At 35.0% G+C, this 11,743-nt stretch overlaps 1 protein-coding gene across 1 annotated transcript; it reads left to right on the top strand.

The window, feature by feature from the left end:
• Positions 1-670: 670 nt before the first annotated feature.
• On the top strand, positions 671-11,680 carry LOC144447389 (uncharacterized). Its single transcript, XM_078137395.1, has 11 exons — positions 671-718; positions 1,565-1,581; positions 2,452-2,550; positions 2,920-2,990; positions 3,709-3,873; positions 4,923-5,057; positions 5,544-5,678; positions 6,476-6,610; positions 7,103-7,246; positions 7,949-8,081; positions 8,263-11,680. The coding sequence occupies exons 6-11, from the start codon at positions 4,976-4,978 to the stop codon at positions 8,636-8,638; spliced, it is 1,005 nt and encodes a 334-aa protein (XP_077993521.1). The 5' UTR covers positions 671-718; positions 1,565-1,581; positions 2,452-2,550; positions 2,920-2,990; positions 3,709-3,873; positions 4,923-4,975; the 3' UTR covers positions 8,639-11,680.
• The last annotated feature ends 63 nt before the right edge of the window (positions 11,681-11,743 follow it).

Below are 11,743 nucleotides of genomic sequence, written 5' to 3'. Positions count from 1 at the left end.
AATAACTATATACACAAACAAATTGTAACGTGTGCAAAATGCGCAGGCGTAAACCCGAATATGTATTAAACCAGACACAGGCGTTGTTTACCAGTCACATGCGTTACTGGCAACTCTCATGTCTGCAAACTCGACAACGCGCGTACTGCCTCTATCACTTTATGCGGGAATAAACGGACCCTTACAGAAATGGAGGGCATTCAGCTTATGTCCGGTTAAGTACTCAGAAACAAATTATTTACAGCGTCAACTCTTCCTGTCACATGGCTATAGGTGTATGCGTTCCAATACGGTTTTGCGTGGGAGACGTATGGGTAAAGTTTTTGTGTGCTCTTTCGATCACATTACAATGTAATCAGTTCACTACATAGAGTTCTTCTTCATTGACAAGATCGGGCTCTTCACAATAGCTAGAACAATCGTCTGAAACAGTAACTAACCCTATCTGTTTACAAAATAAATATTGTGTCTCCCTAATTTTTTAATGAAGTCTTCATATTTCAACGGGAAAACGACCTACGTACAATTATTATAATTTAGCATATTCATAGTGCAAAATAGTTGAGTCATGGAAGTCAGTGATACTTCCACGGTTAAACAAATACAAAGTTTGGTCACAAATAAGCAGTAACCTAATCCGAACTAGGATGGATACTAAGTGGTATTATATGTGATCATTTGGGTATGCAGTTCTTTTGCTGGAAGCGAGCCAAAGCTAGTAAGTGACCTTTTAAGATCAGTAAGCCTGATCACGAGATTTCATGTTGAGATAGACACCTTTAATTTCACTGGGCGCGCTCCTTATTTTGTTAATTATGATGTAAACAATAGCAACATACACACTACTACTATTATTACATAGACCCAAATGATAGACTTGGTAAATTGTTCATTGTTCATGTTGTAGGACAGTCTCTCTCTCTCTCTCTCTCTCTCTCTCTCTCTCTCTCTCTCTCTCTCTCTCTCTCTCTCTCTCTCTCTCTCTCTCTCTCTCTCTCTCTCTCTCTCTCTCTCTCTCTCTCTCTCTCTCTCTCTCTCTCTCTCTCTCTCTCTCTCTCTCTCTCTCTCTCTCTCTCTCTCTCTCTCTCTCTATTGCTACACCCTGTCTATGAATCGCATGGAGCTACTACCAATTCATTAGAACATGTACTGTCTTATCAGCCAAGTTATAATTGTGAAAGTGTAAAGCTAAACATTTAAAAAATGAAAGAAGGGTACGTATATCCTAGACACAAGCAATATTCATGTAGTGTTCAATGATGTACAGTGGCCACAGACCAGACAATTAACGATGACTACGTCTCAAAACTCGGAAATAGACTAACACTTTCACATCCTGTGTCACAACGTCACTATATTGTTCAGTTAAAGTACGTCCAACATCCAGGTTTGCTGTTTTCAAAGGACACTAACCACAAGCCGTCCGTGTGATCCGCCTCTATAGTACCAGTGTGTGAGGTTACAAAAAAATACCATGTTTCCAAAGTTGTTCAATCGGTGTACGGTCTGTTGTATTGTCGTTTACTTCAATATTGTTTGTTTTCCTCAAACTACGTCAAAGCAGTGCAGTCGTACTGTCAGGTAAGATATGTATTGTACCACTGTTAGTAATGTTAATCACAACCAATGAATCCAATTAGATCCATGGTGCGCCTTCGTATTCAGAGCAAACTAGTAATCATGTTGACACCAATCACTCGATTTCGACACCACGCAAACACAGACATTAAATCGACACTTTCAACATGTTCAATATCTTCCATGTAACAACATCTTTTCTACGTCATAATATAGTGGCAAACATTACTTTTGTATGATCTAGAAAGTTGGCGTGCCTTACATACTTCTCAGTCACTTTTATGGTGACAGCTAGGCCACCAGCATAACTAGCGTGTACAGCAGGTCGTATCTTATTTTAGGCTTATAATTGTCTCGAGTTGATCGTGAGTACGTAGCAGGACTGCCAGTGTTTCCGTTCTAGTAAAGGACATTATTCAAATTCCATCACGTACACTTGGAGTCTTGCTACTAGAATGCGCAGTATTGTTATGTATTTATGTACACATGTTTTGAGTTTTCTTCTAATATATGAAAGATTACGGATGCAGCTATTGTTAGTTGCCCATTTTGATATAAAGTTATATTGAATTGAATTGAATTGAATTGAATTGAATTGAATTGAATTGTATGTTCCACCCTCATATCACCCCTCGTCAAATGAACCAAGCAACCAACACACCCTCTACTAGTATGTGTGCACTTTACATTTGAAAGGTTATGAAAAATATGTTTTAATATTTAAAGTATTAGGTATCTATGATTATATGTTGTCTGTTTGTATTATTGTGAATAAACAGTGACGGGCTCTTTGTATTTCAATCTGTATGTGTGTTAAAAAAAAATCTATTAATACCCAATTAACCAAATAATGTTTATATTGTTGATTTGAAGGTTTACTGATACGAAGACAAGTACCTTCCAGGTTACTTCAAGTCAAAGGTACACAGTCAAGTGTGGATTTTGGTCATTGAGCAATTGTACACATTATAGGTAAACCAAACAATATTTTGTTTGCATGCATGCATGCATGCATGCCTGCATGCATACATGTATGTATGTATGTATGTATGTATGTATGTATGTATGTATGTATGTATGTATGTACGTATGTATGTATGTATGTGTATGTGTGTAGGCAGGTAGGCATGCAGGTAGTTAGGTCGCTACAAAGTGAATATGTATAAAAGTGTGTGTTTGTTTTTGAGTGCGTGTGGTAGTGTGTGTGTGTGCGCGAGGAGGCATGCATGACTATTATTGTATCACGCTTGCAGTTCTTGAATTACTAAAATAATATATTTTATAAGACTTGTCACACATTAGAGTAAAACTTTTAATGTTTTAGAACCTCGTTCTTTATAGGGTCATTTATCGAACGCAATACAGAAGAGAACAATTTACAAACTACAGGATTGACTATTTCAACTGTCAAGGTGAGTGATTAGTGCAGTACCTTTACATGTATACATTTTTATTAGGTTGCACTAATATTTATAACACAAATTTTCAACATGGAAGAAATTTCCCAGAGTCGATAACTCTACATTTATATAATGGTTGTGGTCATAAACCTAGCTTTGAATGTCAATGGAAAGACCTATCTTTCTTTGCTGTTCTTCATAATAATACACAACGATCCGTTGTATCTACAAGAACAGTGCTGAACTTTATAGTCACCTCATTGCAATTTCACATATTTCATCGTGGTGATTGAAGGTCTCTAAGTTGGATTTTAAACAATCTCAACTTTGGTATACTTTTCGTATGAAATTGTACGCGATGGTAACAAGTCCTCTTTCTCATAGTTATCGTAAATACATTACTGTAGCCATAACCTGGTTGATAACTATTAACTCACCTTATTTCATGTTTAGCCAAAATATTAAATATATCCTAACCTCAGAATGTACACATTATTTTGCGGAACTTCTTACAGAAATAGTGATCAGCAGATATCTATACACTGAGGCTAATCCAACCATAAATTTCAAGGAAGTAATCTTTCAATCCGTTACAAATTGCGTCCAACCCTTCTGCAACTCCAACACTGCATAAAGCCATAAGTAATTTGTCACAATTACTTTTGAAATAGAACAATTCATCCTCCAAACTCTTAATTAAAGTATGTATGTGCAACAAATTTATTGTTAGAATGCCGTGAATGGAAATTTGCTTCTGATCTATGTCAGAATGGTGGATGTACGTCCTGTCAGAGTTGTGAATGCAACCAAGCAAACTCTGATCGATGTCACAAGAGACATGGCACTTGTTCTTGTAAAACAGGTTGGCATGGAGATACATGTGAAAATCGTATACGTAAGTGTAATACCTATTACTATTCGTGTGTGTGTCTGTTATTCTGTCTGTCTGTCTGTCTGTCTGTCTGTCTGTCTGTGTCTGTCAGCCAGTCTGTAAATTTATTGTATGCCTGCCTGCCTGTCTGTCTGTCTGTCTGTCTGTCTGTCTGTCTGTCTGTCTGTCTGTCTGTCTGTCTGCCTGCCTGCCTGCCTGCCTGCCTGCCTGTCTGCCTACCTGCCTGCCTGCCTGCCTGCCTGCCTGCCTGCCTGTCTGTCTGTCTGTCTGTCTGTCTGTCTGTCTGTCTGTCTGTCTGTCTGTCTGTCTGTCTGTCGACAAACGATAGAAAAAAATGATATTGTCTAGGCTAGGATATGAAGTCATAATTCAATTCAATTCAATTCATTTCATTTCATTTCATTTCATTTCATTTCATTTCATTTCATTTCATTTCATTTCAATTCAATTCAATTCAATTCAATTCAATTCAATTCAATTCAATTCAATTCAATTCAATTCAATTCAATTCAATTCAATTCAATTCAATTCAATTCAATTCAATATGACTTTGTGTCTTATGGCTAACAAGCTTGTTTTGTCGACATAAAAATAACAAAGAAAACAAAGCAGAGCTAATTGTACTATATCATTGTACGATGCCATTCAATAAGTTTCTCTTTTTATAAAGATTATCAACTACCTAGACTGACGAAGTCGCGATGTTGGTTTATTTATTTATTTGATTTGTTTGTTTGTTTGTTTGTTTGTCTGTCTGTTTGTTTGATTGTGTGTTTGTTTGTTTATTTATTTACTTGTTTATTTATTAATTTGATATGCAAAAAAAAGATTCACGGCTTGGCTAGTCTACCCATGCCCTTGTGTGATTCATAACACAGACTGGCAAAGTCATGAGTTTATTTGTTTTATATTTTGTAAGAGATTTTCTGGTCAAACTAGATATACTTCAGTGTTTTCATTTGTTAACAGATAAAATACCTCACAGATAAATTAATATAGAACCGAAGATGGTATTTTATCGAATTCTGATACGATGATACTGTTTCTTCTAGTGTGTGAACAAGGATTATACGGTGATGGTTGTACCAAGACGTGTCCTTGTGTGATGAATAACACTGTATCTTGTAACTATGGTGATGGAAAGTGTAATTGTAAACCTGGTTGGATAGGAAAAACATGCAATAACAGTAAATATATATTCGTATCCGACTTAAACATTCATCGATAGGGTCTAAGTGATATGTAATTACAAACACAACCTTAAGTTTGCAGTAACTCACTAATATGGTATCACGTTCAGCAGCTACAATGAGAATACACAGATTAGAACACTTGTTTCCAGAAAAACTCTAATAATTATTCGCTATAAAATAAAAAAAATCTGGGGTCAGCATGTGAAATTCGAAACAATATGAAGACCAAGTAATATTAAAATTAACCTGTTTTCGATTACACCCTCGAGTTTCTTTTATCATTTCCAAAAGACCAGGAAGATGCTTTTATCTTGCAAAGTTTGGAAAGATTTGAATATCATTGACTGTAAGGGAAATTGGTTCCCGAGGTATATTCTACCTAATTTTATGTTATGTAATGTTATGTTACAAATATAGATAACAGTATTTCACTTAGATCGAGTGAATCAACTTGTTTGCGATGACTCTTTTTCTTTTCAGTGTGTAATCAGGGAATGCACGGACAGGATTGTACAAAGAAATGTACCTGTATGATGAATAACACAATATCATGTGACCATGATGATGGAACCTGTAACTGTAAACCAGGATGGATGGGTCTGACGTGTAATCAAAGTAAGCACTTATTTGTGTGTAATTATTTGTTGTGTTTTAAACACGCTGTTGTGTACTTACCTGAAGAGAACTCCAAAATGTGTTATCAGAGTACTTGAGTAATGGCATAGCACAGTACACTTAAATGACACAAGAACTTGTATCAATACAATGAATTGTACTCTTCTTTGTCTTGTTCCCTTTGCTTGAACTGTGCTCTTGATTCCGGGACAATTTTTACAGAATGAAACTGTCCGCAAACTCTTTAACCATGAATGACACTGTCCATATTATTGTTAACCATTTTAATGACACTGTTCACATCTTGTTAACCGTTACAATGACTCCCTCGGATTTGTAATCTCACGCATAAACCTTTTCAATTTTGACAAATCTCACCATTGTACAGTGTTTTGTTTAAACATTTAGGTCATTTTCCAATCATAACTTTGTAACTCATGAGGTTTTGAATACCTGTACTCCATTGATTCAAATATCAGTTATTTTAAATTATGTAGGAGATAGAAATCTTGAAAGGTAAGCAGAATGTATCCAAGGAAATTAAGGGAAACATATGCATCTGTTATCACTTCACTAAAGATACTTTCTCTGAAATTTTATTACAACATTTTGAAACTTTAACCCACATTCACTATAACGAGTCGCAACTTTATCCCATCCTAAACGAAATCCCCATCGAGGGTGCAAATGTGTCATTTAGGTGATACATATATATTGAACACAGTGGTTTTAGACAACATTAAGCCCATGATACAGCAACAAATAATTTTCTTTTCCATTTTATTAATTTGTTCTAGCCTGTTCATCACATACTTATGGTCAACACTGCAACCAGAACTGTACGTGCAATGAGCATAATACTGAGTCATGTTACTCGACGAATGGCACCTGTTATTGTAAATCGGGATGGACAGGATCTCACTGTTATCGTGGTATGTTTTAAAGTTCGTTTAATTTAATTTTGGAGGAATAGACAAAATTAATTTTAATTATAGTGAAAGGGAAGTAGTTAAACTTAACCATCTGAAGAGGATGATATTTCGTAAAATCAGTTGTTAAATACAGAAAAAAATTTACATAGGAAGTAAAGAGGAAAGTAAATGAACAATTTTGCGAGTGTTTAAAGAACAAAGCAGTTAATTCTGACTCTTTCCTTGTTTTCTTGACTGCAAAGTCATGGTAGGTAAAAATTAGAACCACGTACATAAAAAATATTATTTTGCAGATTCAGAAAAAGTAGCATCGTCCCTGCCATTCATAACACTTGTGTCTTAATTAAAATTATTCATATCCATATTTGTCTGTATGGGCCATTTTGGCTTCAATCAATGTTTATAGATTATAAGACAGAGATTATTTCTCCTAGAGAAACGTTACTTTTTTACTTTGTATTGAGAACACCTGTATTTATCACTCGACCACAGCTTGTTCCAGTGGATGGTATGGTGATGGTTGCCAAGCTCGCTGTAATTGCATGTCTAATACCACAGTATCTTGTGACAAATTCAATGGTACATGTTTCTGTCAACCAGGCTGGACTGGAATGTACTGTAATGAAACTATACGCGGTATGTATGTCTATTACCACAGTAGCCTGTCATTAATTCAATGGTACATGTTATTGTCAACCAGGCTGTACCAGAATGTACCGTACCAACAAACACTGTCCAAAATATTTACACTTAGTTATTACCAAACCAAATTTCGAACGACACAGTTTATACACATTCGAAAAAAAAGCCACACCACACCATTTCGTGTCATGAGTTTAAACTTCAAATTCAATAAAGAACATTTCTGTTCTCTTGACGATGGATGATAAGTGAGAATGAATCTGACGACAATTCAATTCCAATTGTTCGTTACATCGTTTTAAAGTGCTTATGAAAGCATTGCCACAACTCTGCCTACATATTTCATTAGACCCCAACATATAAGGAAATATATTCTTAATATTAGTGTTTTGTGTGTCGCTTTAAATATCATCGAAAGTTAGCCTATATTCGATAAATCTGCTCAGTCGTTGCCGAGTATTATCTACTGTACATATGTATGCCTTTTTAAGACTTCCCAAATTACGAATACAAAGGCCACCCCAAAAAGAAAATCCTCCACAATATGCAACGTTTTACCGATGCAGTGTATGTGCAGTATCCACCTTGTATTTTGTTGAAGGTCAATGTCAAGTTCATAATTACATCATAATTGCTAAAAAAATGTCTAATTTCTGATCTTCGTTACTTATAATTACATATGTGTCATGTTTCCAGGTTATAAGCCACTACCGGAATCCATCATTGGTGTAAGGGTCACCGAGATAAGTGTTGGAACCACAGTAGGCTTGCTCGCTGTCATATTTACCGTATCCATGATTATCACAATGCTTCGAAAGTATAGGAACACGTGAGTAATTCTGTTCCATATCACCAAACACATTCACAATTTCCAGCTGAACATTTTTGGATGAATTTAAAATCAATTCAATGATCATCACAATAAAAAATGTTTTTTACAGAATTCCGATAGCATCCAATGTTACATAACAACAGTCCATTCTAACACCAGAACAATATTTTATCTCCAGAAAGAAAAGCGGTGAACAAACAACCTCACACAACAATCCGGTATATGAAGATATAATAACAGGCACATCAGGTGAAGCCAATATGCAAGAAATGACTCCTTATGCAGAGTGTGTCATTGGTGATGTTGCCCACCAACCGGGGAATATCAATGAAGGCAACCAGTATGCTGCATTGCAGCGTGTTGGGGATAATATTTATACTGGACTGACACAAATACAAGAAACGAATCCATATGCAATTTGTGTCATTGGTGACATTCCCCATCAACGGGGGAATAATAATGAAGACAACCAGTATGCTTCATTACAGCATGTTGATGATAAGATTTATACTGCATTGACACAGAAAATTGACGACGGCAATACTTCAAAATGAATTTTACAGGCACATATAAATAATGACACTGAACTATAAATGTGTATACACGTAACTGTTCAAACTGAAAACTGCTGTGCAGTCTATAGATTCAAGTCATTTCTTCGAATTTCAAAGTCATATACATGATGATTATTTAAGTAGTTTTGGATTACTTTATCTTTTGCGCTGATATGCACAAGAATTTGGGGAAATAATTGTTTTTGAATATAGATATATATACTTAGTGTGCTAGTCATTGAAGCATACTTACGTGTAACCAGTACTTGCTGCTGAAAATTGGCAGAACTTAAATATAGTATTCAGGTATATTATATCAAACAGTTAACAATTCGATGCCGTTATTTAACACGTGAGAATAATACATCAAGGAAACGCCAGATATATCAAAAACTGGGTAACCAATATATACCAGAAGATGACTTGTAATGAAAGAATTGCAGCAACATGTTACTACCAAACCAGAGTGAATATAGTGTTTCGATTACGCGGTATCATGTTGTTTAAGATCTTTAAGACTCGGACAACGTTTTGTTTTGGTACCAATTTCATACGACAGAATACAGACACTAATAGCGTGAAGTATAAAAAGGATACATTTTGTCTTACTTTGGGTATCTATAATTTGACATATTTACAAGGCAAGTTTGACCCAGTATTTAATAAACTTTGTTGTTGTTGTTATGTGTATGGTGTATCCCCCACATTCAACAAGTACAGCACATCACAATTTGGAACTCATTTTTAAACACCTAAACATATTTTGCACGCTAAAAGCTGTACTCTTTCTAGTAAAAGATAACTTTGAAAACTCCATATTTTAGATATGTATGTTAAAATTGGTGAACTCGTTGAATGAAACATTTTAAAGAAAGTATCATATAACTAGTATAGGTGTCAACTCTATTACACTTACTCCAGATGTTAATATAAGCTTTTCTGCCCTAGTCTGTTGTGATAACAATTTGGTGGCTTGATACCACCTTAAATGACAGGATAATAGTAATCCTAGGTATTTGTTGTATAACACAAGTTCAAGTGCCCGCCCTTTAAAAAAACAACATTTTTCTCTCTTCGACACAAATCCCCCATTTTTTCAAAACAACTATTTTTGTCTTAGATAAATTCACAGTCATCTGCCATATACTAAGTCTGGGGACAGTTACACTTCACATTGATCAGTAACTATAATTTCCCTAGCTAAGCAAAGATTTCCATGGCATTGAATATAATTCTTTGGCATATATTCATAAAATAAATGGGTGAGTGTTATAAAATGGCCTAATACCATTTATTGTGATTCGTCAATTTTGACCTTATTCATTTTGTTCATGTTTGACCTCTGACATGATATAACTCAAATATAAATAGCCAACACATGATTGAAAGTGCCAAGAGTCAAAAGGATGAAGCGAAAATTTTTTTTTATCTCACCATGAACTGTTCTTGGTGAAACTATATACTAGGAGAAATAAAAAATCTTGATTTAGATTTCACTTGGGGTCATAAGGTTCTAGTGCCGAAAATACGTTTTGGCCTTTTTGTATTCAGGCCCTTATGGCACTGACCCCTTCAAATGTAACTTCATTTTGCACCAGGAATTACTAAAATCATCACTAAAATTATATATTAGTCTGATAGTATAGATTATTGAAAATGTTCATAACAGAAAATTGATTGATAGATACAGAAGTACATATCACGAATTTGATCTGTGAAAATAATAATTATGTAATGTCAGTATAAGGTGAAGTGTCGTAACGTATAAAAGACACACATTAGCATTCTTACATCAATATGGTGAACTTTAAATGACAGGTGATAAACCCGTAAATTATTTCCAAAATCTGGCAAAGACAAAAATATTTTTGTTTTTAAAAATCTACCCTACTTGTATTTTTCTATTAATGTAGCTGTCATGTTGCAGAAGACTTTAAAAGTATACTACAATACGTTTGAATAGCCCAGCAATTGTCCGATTCACACATTTGGGCTTAGCGTCCCATGTACTAAGGAAACATGTTCCGTTTTATAGCCATGGGCACTCAAACAAAATCTTGTTTCTGTGCAGACTTTACATAATTTACAACAGATGTAACCTCCGGTTAACCCTTATGTCTTGCAAATACACCAAGGTATGGGTAAAGCTTACAAGGTGATTTAGATGCGATACATATAAAGTATTTAGGGTTCATTGGGCAACAAACAACAAAGACTTTTATTTGGGAATTGCATGACAATCACTGAACGTGAAGTACATACATATTACTTCATGTAAATAATGACTTTTCATCAAATTAAAAAAAGTAGAATATTTACAATGTATGCTAGGTTTGACAAATGAAATAAAATTAGTAATATGTATTTGAAAATATGTACTAGACTTTCTATGGACATTTTACATATGACAAAACTTTTTACACGACTTTGATTGACTGCTGCAAAATGTTCATTGGTAGTTTTAGTAGTATGTTTAAATTTCACAGAGACTTCATTGGTATTACTCACGAAAATTATGTTATGTTCAAACATGAAATGGTATGGATGACCGGTGGACAGTGACTGCGACTTGAAAAATGCGATCGACCTGCCGCAGTTTCAAATCGCAGGTCGCAGTTTTCAAGTCGCAGTCGCTGTTCATACCTTACACCAGTCCATCCATGGATGTAGAAATGACTCCCTGCAACCCAAAATATACGAATATACCTTTATTTCATGGAGAAACGTTCTCCCTTTAAACCAAGAAGTGGTGGTATTGGCGGTAAGGGTTAACGAAAGGATTGAGAGTGATTTTAATTACCACGCCAGTACTTTCAAACATCCAGATCAAAGGGAAGTATCACCAGTGGTATATGTTACATTATACCATGCATAAGCCATAAATATGGAATATATACGCTGGTCGTTCTTGACCTAAATGTGTTGTCACTACTTGTCTAGCGATTCGTAGCAACAAAGACCCCATAGGTCACTAGTATTTTCCTTACATGTTAGCTAAACGAAGAAAATATTGGGGAATGACATCTAAGTATCTTGTCATTATTTGGTCATAAAATGTAAAGCAGGATTTGAAAAATAAAATCTGTATTGCTTTTAGTATATTAG

Source organism: Glandiceps talaboti, chromosome 16 (genome assembly GCF_964340395.1).
Source record: "Glandiceps talaboti chromosome 16, keGlaTala1.1, whole genome shotgun sequence".
Taxonomy (NCBI): domain Eukaryota; kingdom Metazoa; phylum Hemichordata; class Enteropneusta; family Spengelidae; genus Glandiceps; species Glandiceps talaboti.
The sequence above is the reverse complement of the archived record's forward strand: the minus strand, read 5'-3'. Positions and strand labels throughout refer to the sequence as shown.

Bases quoted from the DNA above. Each gene is read 5' to 3' on its own strand.
- LOC144447389 (XM_078137395.1), top strand. From the start codon at position 4,976: ATGAATAACACTGTATCTTGTAACTATGGTGATGGAAAGTGTAATTGT. The intron at 5,058-5,543 runs GTAAATATATAT...TTTTCTTTTCAG, and splicing joins AGGAAAAACATGCAATAACA to TGTGTAATCAGGGAATGCAC. The intron at 8,082-8,262 runs GTGAGTAATTCT...TTTTATCTCCAG, and splicing joins CTTCGAAAGTATAGGAACAC to AAAGAAAAGCGGTGAACAAA.